This window comes from Ciona intestinalis, chromosome 1 (assembly GCF_000224145.3).
Source record: "Ciona intestinalis chromosome 1, KH, whole genome shotgun sequence".
NCBI lineage: Eukaryota > Metazoa > Chordata > Ascidiacea > Phlebobranchia > Cionidae > Ciona > Ciona intestinalis.
Window position 1 is genome coordinate 9,012,271 of NC_020166.2, and position 17,741 is coordinate 9,030,011.

The 17,741-nt window shown below is 33.9% G+C and overlaps 5 protein-coding genes across 7 annotated transcripts in view; all 5 read right to left on the minus strand.

The window, feature by feature from the left end:
- LOC100185609 (prolyl 4-hydroxylase subunit alpha-2-like) overlaps nucleotides 1–917 on the minus strand; it is a 4,652-nt gene extending 3,735 nt beyond the window's left edge. Inside the window, exon 1 of the mRNA XM_009859164.3 lies at nucleotides 799–917. Coding sequence (XP_009857466.1) covers nucleotides 799–917 — 119 coding nt within the window. The remainder of the gene's footprint in view (nucleotides 1–798) is intronic.
- A 905-nt stretch (nucleotides 918–1,822) lies between these two features.
- LOC100184399 (very-long-chain (3R)-3-hydroxyacyl-CoA dehydratase 2-like) lies at nucleotides 1,823–5,271 on the minus strand. The gene is made up of 7 exons (XM_002131002.4): nucleotides 5,159–5,271; nucleotides 4,685–4,802; nucleotides 4,151–4,258; nucleotides 3,697–3,818; nucleotides 3,343–3,382; nucleotides 2,845–2,983; nucleotides 1,823–2,206 (listed from the first exon to the last, which is right to left on the minus strand). Exons 1-7 carry the CDS (start codon nucleotides 5,230–5,232, stop codon nucleotides 2,130–2,132), a joined length of 678 nt encoding a protein of 225 aa, XP_002131038.1. The 5' UTR covers nucleotides 5,233–5,271; the 3' UTR covers nucleotides 1,823–2,129.
- Nucleotides 5,272–5,275: 4 nt separating this feature from the next.
- LOC100179745 (coiled-coil domain-containing protein 112-like) lies at nucleotides 5,276–7,030 on the minus strand. Its single transcript, XM_002130971.5, has one exon. The coding sequence runs from the start codon at nucleotides 6,890–6,892 to the stop codon at nucleotides 5,474–5,476; it is 1,419 nt and encodes a 472-aa protein (XP_002131007.3). The 5' UTR covers nucleotides 6,893–7,030; the 3' UTR covers nucleotides 5,276–5,473.
- A 753-nt stretch (nucleotides 7,031–7,783) lies between these two features.
- Nucleotides 7,784–14,666, minus strand: LOC100184443 (carnitine O-palmitoyltransferase 2, mitochondrial). The gene is made up of 14 exons (XM_026838735.1): nucleotides 14,558–14,666; nucleotides 14,067–14,167; nucleotides 13,497–13,639; nucleotides 12,779–12,942; nucleotides 12,395–12,525; nucleotides 11,565–11,714; nucleotides 10,994–11,179; nucleotides 10,589–10,812; nucleotides 10,245–10,398; nucleotides 9,710–9,842; nucleotides 9,214–9,352; nucleotides 8,605–8,721; nucleotides 8,136–8,450; nucleotides 7,784–8,015 (listed from the first exon to the last, which is right to left on the minus strand). Exons 1-14 carry the CDS (start codon nucleotides 14,621–14,623, stop codon nucleotides 8,011–8,013), a joined length of 2,028 nt encoding a protein of 675 aa, XP_026694536.1. The 5' UTR covers nucleotides 14,624–14,666; the 3' UTR covers nucleotides 7,784–8,010.
- LOC113474068 (transmembrane protein 60-like) overlaps nucleotides 14,659–17,741 on the minus strand; it is a 3,617-nt gene continuing 534 nt past the window's right edge. The window contains exons 1-5 of one of the 3 annotated variants that reach the window (XM_026838816.1): nucleotides 17,062–17,213; nucleotides 16,378–16,476; nucleotides 15,995–16,063; nucleotides 15,404–15,591; nucleotides 14,839–15,096 (exon numbers count right to left, since the gene is read on the minus strand). In XM_026838816.1, the coding sequence (XP_026694617.1) occupies nucleotides 15,436–15,591; nucleotides 15,995–16,063; nucleotides 16,378–16,476; nucleotides 17,062–17,142 (405 nt within the window). In that variant the 5' untranslated portion in view covers nucleotides 17,143–17,213 and the 3' untranslated portion in view covers nucleotides 14,839–15,096; nucleotides 15,404–15,435. Of the gene's footprint in view, nucleotides 15,592–15,994; nucleotides 16,064–16,377; nucleotides 16,477–17,061; nucleotides 17,214–17,741 lie in introns of those variants that run through there. The other 2 variants (XM_026838813.1, XM_026838815.1) reach the window with 2 other exon arrangements.

Here is a 17,741-nt window from a genome sequence, read left to right on the forward strand (position 1 = left end):
TTCAAAATAACACAAGTTTTCACACAACAAATATTTATTACTACATACATGGCGCTTGACTCATACAGGAAACTAAATGCACAGTGTTTGAAAGTGACGTGTTGAATAATAAGCTTTATGAGAGTATTTGTTGGATCGAAATCATTTATCACAGTTTTATGAAAGGTATGGGTAAAACATAGAAAAATATAAAAAAGCAATAAAAAAGTTAAATCGCAAAAGTTGTTTTTTGTTTTGTTTTCTGTGGTTAAAGTTTAATAGTTGACAGGAGTTGCTAATGGTGCTGAGGTGCTTTTCTCTGATGATTCTCGTTATGCTAGAAGTAAATAGTACATGATTAGCTATGTTTGTAATGTGTTTTAATTTTAAATAAGCAAGAAGAGACATTTTACCTTAACCGCAACAAAAATCTTAATGGTGTTTTCACCGCAAAATATTTTATGAATAAACAAAAATAGGCTCTAAAAATATCTCTTTAGTATTCGTACACTGTCCGGATGGTTATAAAGTCAGGTATCCAAGCAAAAGAATATCGGTTTTGAGGCCTAATGTTGCTATCATTATAAGATGTATTCTTTGAAGACACTTAACGCTAATTGCTCTAACCCAGTGGTCATTATGGGGTTGTCTAAATTGTCAGTCATACAGAAAACAATCTGTTACATAATATCTAGTAAACAGGTATGAAGTGTATAAAATACTACACCCATGTTATAACCATTGTAGCTGCCCCACTAGATGAGAATTAACAAGGTACATTCAATTCAATACCTTAAAATAATAAACATTAAAACTTACAAAGTACTTGATCCAAGTGATCTGTGTGAAGATGTCACGCAAACTCCTGAAGCGACTTTGCCTTGGTGTGCTGGGAAATAAACATAAGATGAAGGTTTACTAACAGCAGGTTGTGTCATGGTTTATTGGTTGGGGCTCTTGCATTGCAATGATGCCGGGCTCAATGCATGATGCTTCTACACTTGGAGACAAATTGTTCACTCATGGGTTGTCTATATTATCAGCCAAACAGAAAAAGGACCAAAAAACAATCACACACAGAGTTGTATACATGGTAACTCACAAAAGCGCTATATGTTTTGAATTATTCATTTTAATTTAGGACTTAGGATATTTACAAAAAAAAATTAGTTTCCACACACCTCGTTTCATGTAACAAGAGAATCCAATAAATCCAACAGCAAGCACCACTGCCACTGCTACACATGCAACAATTATAATCCAAACTCCTGGTACTAATGTTGTTTGTTTGTTTTGTTATATTAGCCACAAATAAATAACAGACACTAAAGATTTAACACATAATTATTATTTTTATATACGATATAGAACAATAGGTTAATTATAGGAAAAACTAATACAATCTTTGTTAACAGCAGGTTATAATCATTAATGACAAATCATTAAACTGGTTACTTTAAACTCAGTCAGTCCAAATATCCAGCAATTTGCACACACATAATGTGTAGTAGCATGTGTATATGTGTATTTATTTATTGTTGTGTACCTTTCATGGCTTCATCCAGTAGCTAGCTAGGTTTATTTTCCATTTATTGACATCAGTTATTGGCACTTTGTAAACAGTTTAAGTTTTCTACCGATTTAAACAAACAGATTCTTTGTAATATCTGCCAGTACAGGAGTATCAGTGTATGAGATCTCCTTTATAGATTTGTGTTGGAGCATGTTTACACAACTAAATGTAGAAGTAAATACATTTTTATGAAACACTCTTTGTGCCTTTTTTGTATTTCGCTATTTTTCAAGCGTTGGTTACTAGCCATTCAGGTATTATCAGCTTAGCTTTTTTTCCAGATTCTAATACATTCTTTATATTTGGTTGATTTATCTTGGTGAATTTCACGAAACGAAAAATACTCATTACATTTAAATAAAAACAAGCTATTGTTATTGTCACAATGCATTTGTTATATCACTGTTATCAATTTTACGACATAATTCACTTTATTAATATTGGTGAGCCTTGAAAAAACCCACCAACGCATAAAGAGGGCAAATAATTAAAAACACAGAGAGAACCATTTAGCAACAATTATTCAATAAAATGAAACTAGGAAAATTGAAGAATGAAAAAATTAAAGTAAATTGATTTATTCTTGTTTCTTTGCTGGTGGAGAAAGAGACTTTTTCCTCTGTGCGAACATATGGAAGTAAAGTTGCGGAAAAACTAGAAAAAAATCAAGGTTAGTTCAGATATGTGGTGTAAAGTTACTTAATGCTGACTTGCATATTATAAAGGAAAATACTTTCTAGAAATTTATATTAAGAGTTGAACAGGTAGAATGTTTTAACACCCAGGCTACTTATGTTTATTGTATACATATGAATGAATGTGAATGATGTATCCTCACGGGACAATAATGCTTCTGAGGTACCACATATGTAACTTTGTGGGTACATTACCGGCAAGTAAGACAACCCATTAGGAACCACTGCCACAGCACCAAACAAGACAGACACTCTTACTTTCCTAATAAACATCCTTCACTGAGGTAGTCACACCTACTGCATAGATACTGTGCCAAATATAAGTGCAGGTATTGGCGAAACAAAATTTTGATATTTCAATAATACTATATGCAAACTTTAAATTTGTTTTTGAATTTTGATATTTCTATATGGGTGAGGCCCTTTTACGAGGCATGGTGGGGCCTTAAGATTTGGGACAAAGTTGGCCCTTTACCCAAAACACCTAAATTAATGTGCAAATTATACGAACACTTTTATTATAACGAATTTCCTATTCTCCGTGCACACAAGGATAAAGCAAGTTACATTTCATTTATATTATAGAAACATACTTACATATAACATACACAGGAAACATGCCCAAGAGAACGTAGTAGTAGTTGAATGAAAAGTTGAGATTGTTGGGCAGGTAAAGGCTGTATAAACCACTATTTTGAACATGGGGTAGACTGTAGTAGAGTGACAGTAATTCACCCTGTATTTAAAAAAAATATAAAAATGTTGTCCTTAAAATTATCTAAAAGAATAATTAAAAACACCTTTAAAATAAGAGTTAAAAACTTATTTTCACAACACATAAAAATGTATGATGATTTTAGATAAATTTTAGGGGTAAAATAAATTTCACCAGAGTTACTCAACATATTCAATTGATAAAGTAAATGTTAAGAACCAGATGCTAATGACAAGGTAAAAACTTAAAACTATCGTGCTAAAACATATTATTATAATGTCACCCCTGTTTCAAATATTAACACCTGTAAGGCTGCACCTATCGCCTATGTATATGGAAACTGGTGGTAAAAATAAATTTAAACAAAGTAAGTAACTTACTGTAACTCCCAGGGGGTAGAGGACGATAAACAGAGTGTACCTTTGAATAAAAACAATCATTTTATTACAAGTTTGACATTTTTTCATGCCAAACAATTTTAATTATGCTTATGCAGTAGCCTATTTATTACATATTTTTAAACTGTACTTACAAGTTCAAATGACAAAAAAATAATGCTTGGCAATCTGGCATCTTTACTAAGATTGTAACACTATGGATTTTTTATTTGTAACAAATTTAAAAAAAAAATTATTTATAACAATTAGGATAAGAAATACTAGGCATTTTCTCAGCCACGTCTTATAGGTTCCCTACCCTTAATTTATATATATATATTAATAAGGTTAAATTACCTCAACCATAGCATGACTTTTGGCGTTACTCCAAGTAACACAAAGGTATAAAACAAATATCTTATTATCTCAGTGATTGTCCATGCAATAAGGACCATTGGTATTCCTTCTTTATCGTGGACCTGTGGGGAAAATACATTATTTCCATTATTGTGGACTTTATCACAGCAAACTATTGATTTGGTCATTATCACAGCAAACTATTGATGAGGTATATGTAACATTGTGGGCAAATATGGGTCTTTATACAACCAGTACACTTTCATTATTAGAAATTTGCTAGTCCTGATTGTACACTTTTAACTATAACGTTATATTTCGCTCCCATGGTGAAATAAATATCCCACTTCTTGCATGACGTATAATTATTTTTTTTATCTTTTATTTTACAAAACCTGGCACCTATGGCTGCAATCGAAAGATGAAACTAACAACCAAATTAAAGATACTCCACCTGCACGACTGGTTGTATAACTCCCCACACAATTCCAACTCGTGAGAAAACTTGTAATGTTGTCAGCATGACGTTTGATCGAACCAATCCGAACATGGCATGGAATATCTGGAAATATTTGAGTTAATTGTCACGTTATCCAAATATTTTACAAAAATTATTATTGTTGTTATGATTAATTTTTTTAAACCCATTAAAACAAATTGTTTACACAGCAAGGGATATCCATGGATATTACAGTAAGTTGTTATAATTTAAGTTATTTTGAAATTATACTAAAGTTTAACCTGATTTTGAACTTTTTTTAACAAGCCAAATGTTATTCATTAATTAATAATTCAACAAATCTTTCAGTTTAGTTGCACCTAACCCGAAACCTAAGTCTACCATTTTTATAATGAGACAAATGTTTCACATAAAATATTGGGGTGAAAAAATTTCCCAACTAGTTTAATAAATTGTTTACCAGTTGAATATATTATTTTGTATGATTTTTAAACATGTTTGTTTGAAATTACACCAACTTAGTAATACCTCTAATATTGCAGAGGTTTGGAAAAATAGAAGTTGTTTTTCCACTTGATCGTATAATCCTTTGTATGTTCCATGTTTGTAGAAGTGACCTACGACTCCTATACCGATGAACGACCATCTGTTTGAAATATCATTAACACTTATATCTGTCATCAGTATGGCTTAGCTGGTTAGGTTAATAATAGCATTAATTAGGCCAATGCTAATTCTCGTGTAAAGAGATAATTCGACATAGTTTTAAATTTTTTCAATAAATATTTGTGAATATATTATATATATATATATATATATATTTAATACCCTATGATATATACATACATATAAATTTTACTTAAAATACTTTATGCTACTTTAAACATAATTTACATTTAAAACTACATTTTTTTCCCGGAATATCCAATAAATCTCAACATTTTGTGGTTAATGATCATTTTAAAAGACAGACAGTCATATATAAATCAACACACCACTTACCCAGCAGTCATTGCAACATTGTACATAATAAGCCAAGCCTGTGCAGCGGAGTTTTGCTTCTTTACACCAGACATGGTGGCAACGGTAGGTAGTATTAAAACAAACAATTCTAACTAGCTAGAAAAATACATGATTTTAACAGAAAGTAAACATAACATAGTACCAATGTAGAAAATACTAAACAGTAAATAACATAAGTTAAGTTGAATTAAAACGGTTACAAAAACAGCGTTTTTAAATTGGATATTATTTGTAAAACAATGAGAATGCCTTGCACTTCTACAGTTTTAAGCAAAACAAAGATATTTTAACCCCCTAAACCCCTTGCCTCCATGAAGGTACTGCTTTATGTGGCAACACTACACCAGGTTGCATCTTTTCTTTGCTGTCCCTTTGTCGATTCCTATGCAACCATGCATCAGTTGGTTGATATAGTCTGTTACGATCCGACTCGACTTTAATATTTGCTCTCGCTTTTCCGATTCTCTCCTCTCTCTTCTTTTGCTCTTCTTCTTTCATTCTCTTTTCTCTCATCTTCCATTTTAAGTTAAGTTGATCCCGGTTTTGGAACCTCGCTATTTGATGCTGGGCTTCCTCCTTCTTGGCTAATCTCCTCTCCTCCTCTTCAAGCTCCAACTTCCAGCGTTCTCTCTCATCTTCTTCTCGTTTCAAACGCAGTTGCTCCTTAGCAGCTTCCCGCATCTCATTAAGCTCCCTTTGTTCATTTTCTTTAATCCTCTTTTTCCGAAGCTCATTCTGTCGTATTTCTTCAGCTTCAAGTTTCCTTTGTTCTTCTTTCTTCTGTTTCCAACTTTCAACAATCTCTTTCTTCTTCAATCTCTCTTGTTCTTCCATTCTCTCCTTTTCTTTTTTCTTTTTCATCTCTTCCTTCTCTTTTTCTCTTAGCATGCTCTCAGTCTCTTTCTTCACATTCTCTTTCTCTTTTTCCATCTTCCAGTCGGAAATCGCCTTTTTCTTTTTCTCTTTCAACTCTTCAAAAGTTTTGTACCATTCCTCATGTTTGGTAACTTCCCTCAAACTCCTACCAGGTATTCCACTCACAGCAGCATTCTCAAACCCCTTCTTTCCTTTATATTTAGTCCGTATCCTTAAAAACAACCCATGATCATAATCATCCCAACCACCCTGTGCCCCATTGGCAGCAACAAACTTCTCATAAGCATCAACCTCTGGTGGTAAGGTTGAATTACTGTTTGCTCGAACTGCAACTTTCCCAACAAACCCACTGGTTGCCAAGCAAGTTTGATTTTTCGTTTTTTCTATCCTTTTTTCGAGAATCCCAATTTCTTGCTTCAGTTCTTCTTCTTCTTCTACAAGACGTTCAAACTGTTTCCTCTGCCCCTCCTTAAATCCGGTTATGGTGATTTCTACATCTTCCATGATCCGTTTTAGTTTTTCAACAAAATCGGGGGTGGATTTTACTTTCGAAAGTTGCTGCTGAAATGCGATCACTTTTGCACGAATTTTTAACAAATTTTCGTTGATTTTTTTCCGCTCAACTTCTATTTCCCTACGAGTTACCACCAGCATCTCTTCTGCTTCGTGAAAAGTTCGTAAACCTTGATGTTTCGTATTGACAGCGCTAAGGACATCTCGCTCTGTAGTTTTAACTTGGAAACGCAATTTGTCCCAGTCCCTAATAAATACGTTTCTCTTCGCCGTTTCAACACTCATTTTCAGACAACAAACATTAGAGTTTCTACTGCTGTGCATGTGACAGAAAATATTTTCGAAAAACCGTTCAGTTCCAAAGTCCAATTATTTTGACAAATTTACGCCAATCTTATTTGTACAGGGTACGAAAATGGTGTGTATTTTATACAGCAGGGTAAAAACAAGAGAGCTAGGCATAGATTGTTTACTCTGACATCTTGGCACTTGTTTTTTTTCATTTTTACACAAACTATTAAAACAGTAAAAATTTTACCAAGCTTTTGTCTTGAAAGTTCTGTCTTTTGAATACTTTTTTTTCTTACAATCGTGTGGTGAACTTTTCCTAATACTGTGGAACATCTCAACGCATTATGTAATGTCATAACACCCACATTTTAACAACAAATGCACCTAAGGTCTAATATTACGTATTTTCAATGTATAATCATCTACATTATTTGTTGCCCGGTCGATATGAAAGCGACCAAGTTATATATATGTATCATTCATGTGTTACTGGAAGCAGAACATTTATTAATGATGTTCTAATTTCCATTTAAAAAGAGGATTAATTGTATAATGCTTGTAAATATGCTGTTGCTACTTTTGAAATAAAAGCAAGAACCAGAACTAATTGCTCGGTTTCCAAGCAGTAAGAAGTAGTTGGTATAGTGATTGGGTTAGGAACTTAGGTCAATGCTGTCTACTTAAATAACTAACATACAATTTCACAAAAAATTGCAATTTGCAACACACACAAAATTGTCTTAAGGCTAAACAGTTGTGTCAAAATATAAAGTTTTCTACTGAAAACACCTTAAACAAACCAAAGGGTTGCTTAGCAGAAAAAAGTCAAAAAAATTAATCACCCAAAAAGTTACATATGTGGTAACTCATAATGTTTTTAGAACAGAACACCCATGTTAAAACACTGAACACGCCACGCGAAGATAAATATGTTGAATTCGTTTATTTTATAAGCAAACCAACATTGTTTTCTGAATGTAAGCTACAGTAATAATAAACATTCTTTCTATACCAATTACGGTTTATTGCAAAGAATCTCATACGGGAAAGAAATAGAAACTGAAATTATGGTGGAATAATCTTATATATATATATTAAATACTATTCAAAGGAAATTTCTCTATTAAATTACAAACCATTCCAAGAAGATGTTAACCTGAAAAATAAACAAGAATCAATATTTTATATAAAAGAGTACAGTACTAACAAATGGGCACAGTTTAAAGATCTAAATGGCCACTACCTCCGCAATAAGTTACAAACATCAATTACTAACCTTCCAGTACAGTGTGAATGTCGTCTAATGATGTCATAATTGCTTCTACGAGACTGCCAACGTCTCTTACATCGTAACTTGTAATGTTGCACCCCAGCATTTCATCTTTCACCCCATACCCCACCCCAAAACCATTAGGTATAACTGGTGCAAAGCCCCCTATAGTAACTGCTGGGCTAGACAACGTAGAAGTGGACAAAACAATCTGGTTCATTGTAGTGTAAGAAAAATCGCGGAAAATTGCCGGAATCTCACGACCGATAACTTTCTCGGCTGTGTGACGTAACCCGAACATGTGGCGATCAAAACCCTTTCCTGTGAAAAATTTAAACCTTAAAAAAAATTTCACAAAATTAAAATTAAAACAGGTAAAAAAGCCCAAACAAAAAAATTTGAAACATGTAAAAAGATAAATATCAAAAATTTATATTTATTAAAAAATCAAACATTGTTGTCAACCGTGACTCACCCATTGCTGCTTCCTTTGTGAGTTCATTATGACGATTACAACTTTTCCTTATGAGGTCATCCACCTTTGACCTGTAGTCTGCGTCATCTTTTAATTTGTTCACCACCCCAGATGAACCTGGTGTGAAAGTTTGTTATCATCTGTAAGAGCTTGTGGATGGGAGTGGCAACCATGGATAAGTCACTTAAGTGTCCTACAATGGTATATGTATGACCTAACCAACCAAAAGTCAGGTAGGTCACTCAAGTGCCCACCCAAGAGGATATAAACGAAAGCCAACCAAAATTCATGTCTACTAGTTCACACACTGCATTAGTTTTCTTCAGTAAATCGACTGTGGGCTTATGAGTGGCAACCATGGATAAGGCACTCAAGTTCCCATCCACGAGGACATAAATTACCAAGCCAACCAAAAGTCATGTCTACTTATCCACACACTACAATGGCTTTAGTAACTTAACTGTGAACATGGGAGTAGCAAATGGACCAAACCTGGCCTCATCCCAGGTCCTTTACAAGAACCTTATCCACATAGAATAGAAATGTAAGCGGTAACCAAACACACCATCTAAACATAAACCATACATTTTAAACAGATAGTTGACCCACCTTCCACAATAGCACGTGCTGCTTCTTGTGCTTCCAGTGTACACGACCTGATGGTTTCAGTTCTCCCATGTTTGAAAGCAGAAGTGCTGCATGATTCGTACGTAGGGGCTGGATGGCCGCAGAACTTGTGGTGACCAACCTGTTGAAATATGGATGAATGTAACTTATTTATCCTCACTTATATATAGAGGTAAATACATGTATTGTACTGGTGACCTACATTTAAACAGTGGGGTGGGGGGACACGGGACATAAATAGTCATGTTACAGCTAATGTATAACAAAACATGTTTTATCAGTAAACATAAGAATTTAACGTTTATATCCTTGCATGGAGGGGAAACGACAGTCGTTATAACACAAGTGTCATGTTTCATACACCTTATTAATAATGCTGTATTACGAGTTACCACGTATGTAATTTTTGTGGGTAATTGTTTTTTTAAATTATTTACTTTCATACAATAATGATACAAATCTTTCCATCAGCAATTACTTGAATGGCAAGTTGCATAATCCCATCTGGAGAAACTTTCTTCCTCTTTAAATATTCTTTGTTCATTTTATCAAACTGACCCGCAGCAACTCTTAAGCTACCGGTGGCTTTATCATAACCGGCCTTAGCTTGCCTGTGGATGGAAAATAACCAAAGTTAACGTTGTGTTACAAAAAAATGATTATTTAAGAATTAAAAAAGGGGTCGACAGTGTTAGAAAATAATCATTATATTTCAGATGGTATAACTTATTGAGCGTTAGGGGTTGAGTGCAGGTCTCAGGTGTGCCTTGCCGCACTGAAGAACTTACCCTTATAGAATAAAAAATGTCTATAAACTGCCTAAGTGGAATTTAGATAGTAGCACCCTGGGTGGTATTACACCTACATCCTAGGACTCAGGTGTGCCTCACCAAAAACCCCACCCTTATAAAATTTGGTTTATTATATCTGAAACATTTTCCTCAGTGGGGGAAAATGTTAAAGTCAAAAATAACCCCAAACAAAGGCAACAATTACCCCTACAAAGCACATACGTGATGCGTTCTTTGGTTTTCTCATCTACATTAAACTCCACTTGTTGAATCAGTTCACTTAAGTCACCATCATGGGTGGGTGTGTCATGTGAAATGGAGGGGTGGCTGGTGGAGTCCGAGAATACATCGTTGAAGAATCGCATCACAGCAACACCTAGTGGAAAGTAATATGGGAGGTTATAATTGACAGGGTAAGTTTGTGGTGTGCATAATATAAATCACTTTGAATACCATAACAAAGACCAAATTGATTGAAACAAAGAAGAAAAAGGAATTCGTAGCAAAATGACAATTGTTAAAAACATGGCTACGTTAAAAACTACTCCAGTAAATATCACACTTACCGTCCCCCCATGCATGTTCGAAGTTCAGTGCTGTGTCGCCGTTGCCGGCCACGATGAGCGAGAAGCTTTTATCGAACCACCGGGAGGCACCATCACCATACAGAAAAGTCTCGGCAGATTTCTCGGGAGTTTCAACATCTGTTGAGTCATCAAGAACAAGGCAGAAAATTGCTGAGTCGACATCCAACAATGATTGTTCGTTTCCTGATTGAAGAAGATGGGATCTGCAGATGTTATATAAAAGTTATTATAAAGATATTCTGTTCATCTGTAACCTGTCATCAAACAACTGAAAAACCAACAGAAATATATTAATATAGTTGTGCTAAATGCCACTCTGGTTCAACAGACATAGGTTCCTACTTTTGCTGTATTAAATAAACCCTTCTATTAACATACAAGTACCTTGTATCTGCCCATATATCACGTTCAGTGGTTGTCAGGTAAGCAACTGAATGTTCAGGTGGTGACCTTCTATCTGCTTTTATCCGGTTTAAACAGGATTTCAGTTTCAAAGGATCAACTATGCTTCCATCTGTGTTTAGTGCGGTCACTTTGTAGAAATGACCGTTTCGGATGACAATGATGTGTCTGCGGGTATGAGAATATTGAAACTAAACTTTTGTGCAAAAATGAATTCTAGGTAAATGAAAATATTAGCACTTGACATAAAAAACGTTATACTTGATTGAAGCACATGACTCCTAAACCTAGGATGTAGGTCTATTACCCATTTACCCAATAACCCCAATACCAAGGGTGTTATCATCACTAGACACCACTGAAACAGTTTATAGACTTTAAAAAATAGAGATTCTATTCTATAAGCCTGAGGTCTTCAGTGAGGCATACCTGAGAATCTGAGATAGGTATATTACTTAAAACCCAGGGTGCTACCCTGTACCAATTAGACCCCACTAAATCAGTTTAGATTGTCAATGAGAAAAACCTAAGAAGTATCACGTATGCATATTACCTTGAGTCTTTATATGTTTCCAAAACATCTTTGCCAGTTTGTGGAATCCTTGTCGAACTGAATAGATTCTTAAACTGACTCATATCAAGTGGGTAAGCTTGTGACATTACCATGGGTAAGTAACGTAACATCAACTGATTAGGAAGGTACCTTAAAAAATAAGAATTTGGAAAAGGTATATAGAAGCTATGCTTTTTAACCCAAAAACTTGTAAAAAGAATTTATACAGAAACAAAAATATAGATGATGTTTTTGTGTCACATATTAAGTTCAATACGTAAAGTTTTCAATTTGTTTAAGGAGTTTTCATGTATTTAAACAAAAAATGTGATTAATATTGAGTTAAATGAACGAATGTAACTTATTGATGCTAGCGTGGGGACGAGGAGCAACAACATTTTTCATTAAATGGTAAGTAGCATAATAGTAACTGATTAGGAAGGTACCTTTGTAAATGGCAAGCAGGTTAAATATATTTAAAAAAAATATTAAAAACACCATTGCAGCTTTAAACTAACAAGTGATAGAAAATTGGTCACACACTTTTGGAAAGACTGTTTCATGTTGACCCCACCAAGGGATAGGCGTTCTGGTATCATTTGTTTTAACATAGAAACAAAAAAACCCATATTCTTTGATGTGAATGAATGTTACTTATTTAACCTTATTTGGCGTGGCAACAACAGTCGTTATAACACGGATGTTTTGTTTCATACTCGTGCCCACTTACAAGTTACCACAGATGTACCTTTGTGGATGATTATATATAATAAAACTTTTTTTGTGGTATATATATACTGAATAGGAAAAGTATTAATTTAGAAACTTACTTGACACTTGTTTGTATGAATGGCGACTTAGCTTTGTCGTTCATGTAGAAAACTTCAGGTGAAAGAATTTCTGCTTCCAATGTTTTTTTGAACTTCATGGCAGATATTATAAGGTTGGTGGATCTGGTAACCTGGAATGTGGATGCAGGATTGAAATTTAACTTTTAAGTTTATTATTTTTTAGCCCCACCTTTAATTTTGAGGCACATATTTACTCCTATGAACTTTTGGGCATGTGTGAACCCCTCTTTTGGGCCAATGTGTATCATTTTTACTCTTAACCCTTCGGCTTTAGACAAGCACACTAACCATTATAACACGGTACAGACATAAAAACATCTATAGGTTATTAATAACCCTAGCAGCAACAGTTTATATACACACCTGTTCATTCATCTGTTCAACGGGATCTCTCTTATATGTAAGGTAGGGGTTGTAGTTTAATGGCAGAGGCAACCTGCTTTCCAAGTACATGTCAAACCATGGTTTTGTGATGTAACTTGTGCCAGAGTTCTTTGCGTTTTCAGCAATAAGGACTTCATGGATGGCTGAATAAAAAGTGCCATGGTAAGTATTTATATACCACAGGTTTATTCTTATATGTATCATAAAACACTTAGCTATTCTGGATTTGTTTGCAATATATCATGTGCATATTGACAGAAATGCTAAGTAAACATAGGTGTCTCGTGTTTTATTTTTTTATTTAAACCTAATGAACGTCTGAATATAAATGTACGATGGTTAGCAATTCAGTGTCCGGTTTTTATAATTTTGAGTGAAATCTGGATTCTGGGTTGACAGTGTTAAAAATACAGCTGCTTTCATTAGTATCGAACATAGGGAACCTCATTGAATAATATACAGTGGCTAAACACTTTAGCTTTGTTTGTTTTGTTACAAAAATTGGGGTCATAACTTGTTATGCCAGGATAGAAAGCATGCAGTAAATATTTTATATAGAAACTTATCTGCACAAATATACATTAAAAATAAAAATATCAAAAACAAAAATAAACACCCACAAAGTAACCTACATGGTAACCTGTGTTTTTCGGCAACACGAGAATAAAATAAGTTAAAAAAAAAAATTTAAAAATACCTGGTCCCTCAAACTTCATAAATGCATTGACAGCTCTTTGTGTTTCCATGATAGCAGCTTCATCAATATCAGGATGGCCTTTCAATGCTTTAAGTGACCGCATGTATCTTGACATGGTGTCTTCAAGCTTGGGTATTGGTAACCTGGAATATAAAAACACCACTAAGTGTGGAGTTATAACACAGGTGGCTGACCACAATATGTTGTGGCTTCATACACTTCATGTTTAATTACATTTATATAACTTAGTGAATAATTGTTGTTATTTTTTAAAGTGTAGCTGTAAATTTGATCAACCTATTTTTCCAATAGTGACAACTAGGTTAAAAAGGCTATTTAAATGTATTGCAAAGGGAAAAATATGAACACATTAGAAGCAGCATTGAGCTCTAAGTCCGTGTATCTTCTTTGTACAATGCAAGCACTCTAACTAATAAGCACAAAGACAGAAATATAACTATATGTTAAGCAGATTCTAGAGGAATGGGCCAACTATGGTATAAATCCCAGGTCCCATGGTGTGTCATGCTGTAAGCCCCACTCACAGAATAATGTTATAGAATATTTTACCTTGGTAAGCAGTTTTGAAAGTGGTATGTTGGTAGATTGCTCTTGTGCAAATATTCTGATGCACTTGATGAATATCTGCAACTGATTGCTGGTGCCACCAACTGAAATAAAAGATAATTCAAACATTGTTCAATGTCTTCTTGCAATTTTCTTTTGATTACATTCTAGTTTGTTTCAATTAAATACACCAAATCACACTTTAACTGAAATAAAATCTATATTTGTTATTATTTAACTTCCAATGTGGGTGGTTTTCAACTGGATTTATATAAATGTTTATCAATTTTGCTCCATGGGTCAAATTAACTTTTTCTTTTAAAGGATACAAATTGTTGAGCACAAATTGAAGTTTCAAATCATTTATATTTTAACAAACCACATGTGCAACAATGACACCCAGATAGATTTGATAAAATTGGCTTAATAGTAAGTTAACATTAAATAAACAAAAGAACCGACCCCAAAGTATGTTGTAAAATAAGTAGAGCTACCTGTTTTAACCTTGAACTTGTTTTCATTATTTCTTTGGTGGTCTTTAACTTTGGAACATGCAACATATTAAACAATCTAACTAAATAAACAAAATCTACAACTAAATAATAGAATAAACATAAATTTTGTTGCTGTTACATAAAAAGTAAAACAGAATGCCACAGTTGTAAATATTCAAACATTTTCAAAGAAGAAATAAATAATCCACTATAAACATAAAGAGTGTGAATAGAATATTCAAAACTTGTGAAAATATAGTTGCAATAAAGAGCAGCAGTTATAAAAGAATGGTTTGAATTTATTGAATATTTGCCTAAATGGAAAGTACAATTATGAGTCTGGTTATTTTCTGTGTATGATAAAATGATAATAATGTCAGTTTTATCTTTGCTGCCACTACTAGTGTCCTTGTATTAAAATACGTTTATCTTTATCCAAATAATTCAAGCTTTAACGCCATCTTCGAGTAATGAGACAAATATCAATTCCCACCACCCCTCACATGCCATTTTTCTCGGACTTATGATTTTCCTGGAATCTGTAATGTTTTTCAGCCATTGAAGATATTCTAAGAAAATGTCTTTTGTCTGCACGCGTAGCTATAAACATCATCATTAATCATTGTTTTGGGAAAATAAGTCAACATGGTCTAGAACCCATGTCTATTGATGCACGTTACGACCTCCCCTATAGAACGCTTTCTTCAGACTAGATTCAAAGCTTAACTGCAAGTGTGTATAGATATTACACTAGCCACAAGACCTCTTCCATATAGAGAGAAGCTTCATTACCATCTTTATCATCTTGCTGTAACAAAATCTGGCCTAGATCCCAGATTTCTGTACTTGCCATAGACCTCTTCCATTTTGATAAATCTTCACATACTTCCCCGCCTTCTACCAAACTTCACCACCATAAGTTGAAACCGAAACATGTCAATCAAATTCCCGATAAGAAACACCCACATTGGTATGAGAGCCATGGACAGTTTCATTCCAGGAACTCGATTGTCCAAGTACAAACAAATTAGAATCTGTAGGAACAATTAGAACAGCAATCAACATAACTTAAAAATAATGTGATGGTCACTAACAAGTTTACAACCTCATACTTAAAACCATGTTCGTTGTTCATAAAAAGGGTAACAATCCTAGTTAGCTTTTTAAATAGAAACAACCATTTTTCATTATAGGTAGGTGATGTTCCGCAGCCTGATATGCCATGGGTCCTAGTATTTAGGCCATTGTTAGCCCATTAGCCTTGCCTTAACTATTATTTTATGGAAAATTTTAGAAGTCTCAAGTTAAAGTCTTCTTTAAGTTTAATTCAAGGGTAAGATCTTATGTCATATGAGCAACACAGTTAGGGTAATACGCCTGGGACTTTGCAATGTGTTTGTACTGACATTTATAACTAGTCTATCACAATTCTCTCACCTCAAATATAGCAACCAGAACATATTGTGCAAAACTCCACCATTTTCTTGGAAGTGGAATTTCCATACCCTGTTCAAACATGTATATATGTGAAAACAAAAGATGAAGTGTAACAATATTTTTACATAAAATAACAAACATTAAGATAGGATTCCGTGACATCTCGGGCTTACCAAGGAATTTACAAGAGGTTGAATGTCCAACTGTGTTTTGAAACACATATTTACTTACACAACATGTGAAAACCAGACTTATGGTACAAATTCACACAAAAGGGGCTGCAAACACATTGAAATACCTCCTTGCATGACATGAAAGCAAAACCTAACAAGTTTGGCCAATTATTTAAATAGGTTAACTTTAAATGTCCCTAGTAGCCTTACTCTATTTCTCCTGATGTGTAGAATGATTTTGAACGTCGTGTATAGAAGTTGAACAAGGCTGAGAACGAAAAGAGGGACCAGGACAACAAACCAAGAAACCTGGGAAAAAAATAAATGGATACTTTTGTTAAATACAGGTTTAAGCCTTAATAATTCTGCCACCAGTGTGGGAATATGTGTCCTTATGTATACATGTGTGTCCTAAACTTGTATTAAATGTAATTATAATTGGTGTGTGCTAGGTTGCATATATACACACGACTGACAAGAGGAGAGCACCATATTTATATATATATATATTTATATACTTAACACTCAGTAGATGCAGCTACAAATACATTAATTGTATGGGGATGTTTTGAATGGTCTAGTGTAGCTGGTGACTATTTAATACCTTATGTACAAATGAAGATTACCCCATGACAGTACAGAAAATGCCATACTTTATGGGTGTAGTTTATTAGTTGGTGGGTGTATATTGTTTAACTAGCACAAAATTTGCGTTTTACTTTTAATGTTATTGAATCTCCTTAAACGTTTTTTTTTTATTTTGGCGTTTGCATGGAAAATTAACTTTTAAACCTTAACGGGTAACAAGTTAAAATAATGAATGTGCGGTACCCATGTTATAACTGTACAATGATTTTCGTTGATAAATAAGCGACAACATTAACATATGGTAACCTGCATTCTTTCGTCAAGTTTCATCGATATCATGATAAGGAAAGCGAATGAGCAAAACCAGGCAAAAATTATGAATGCCATAATCTACTTTTAGTGGCTTGAAAAAAGCACTTCAGGTTAAAACTAGTTTTACAAATTGCACAAAAATATTGAGGATAAATAAATATTTAACGCCGGTAAAGGGGATTCCCCTCTTTTTATCATGGAAATGATATAGTTTGAAAATTACCTGGGAGCAGAGTCGTTTATATACGGACTCTGCCTGGGAGTCTTATAAAGTTTGCGATTTATTTACGTCAAATCAAAGAATACTATTCTTTGGTCAAATAGTACAATGCTATGTGCCTCACGTGTTTGAAACTCATGTTAATATAGCAAAGTCATTGGCTCGGATTATGGCTATGCGTATCCTGGGCGAATAACCCCATTTTCACTAACGCTTGTGTAAATTTGAAACTACAGAAAATAGCATTGAACTTCGAACCCATATCTCAAGTTTTACCAGTGATGTAACCAACCATTGTGCTACAGCCCAATGAGATAGCACTGTGGGGTAAGATAGGACACATTTATTAACACATAATAGGCAGATATTTTGATCCTGTTTTAAACAATCAGGACACGGTTTTATTCTTCTAATGTTCTTTATTGTTTACTGCTAAATGAGACAAGAAAATCGA

Bases quoted from the DNA above. Each gene is read 5' to 3' on its own strand.
- LOC100184399 (XM_002131002.4), bottom strand. From the start codon at position 5,232: ATGTCTGGTGTAAAGAAGCAAAACTCCGCTGCACAGGCTTGGCTTATT. The intron at 4,259-4,684 runs GTATTACTAAGT...AAATATTTCCAG, and splicing joins AAACCTCTGCAATATTAGAG to ATATTCCATGCCATGTTCGG. The intron at 3,819-4,150 runs GTGGAGTATCTT...TTTTCCCCACAG, and splicing joins TTATACAACCAGTCGTGCAG to GTCCACGATAAAGAAGGAAT.
- LOC100179745 (XM_002130971.5), bottom strand. From the start codon at position 6,892: ATGCACAGCAGTAGAAACTCTAATGTTTGTTGTCTGAAAATGAGTGTT.
- LOC100184443 (XM_026838735.1), bottom strand. From the start codon at position 14,623: ATGTTGCATGTTCCAAAGTTAAAGACCACCAAAGAAATAATGAAAACA. The intron at 13,640-14,066 runs GTAAAATATTCT...TTTATATTCCAG, and splicing joins TTTCAAAACTGCTTACCAAG to GTTACCAATACCCAAGCTTG. The intron at 12,526-12,778 runs GTGTGTATATAA...TCCACATTCCAG, and splicing joins TTGAACAGATGAATGAACAG to GTTACCAGATCCACCAACCT.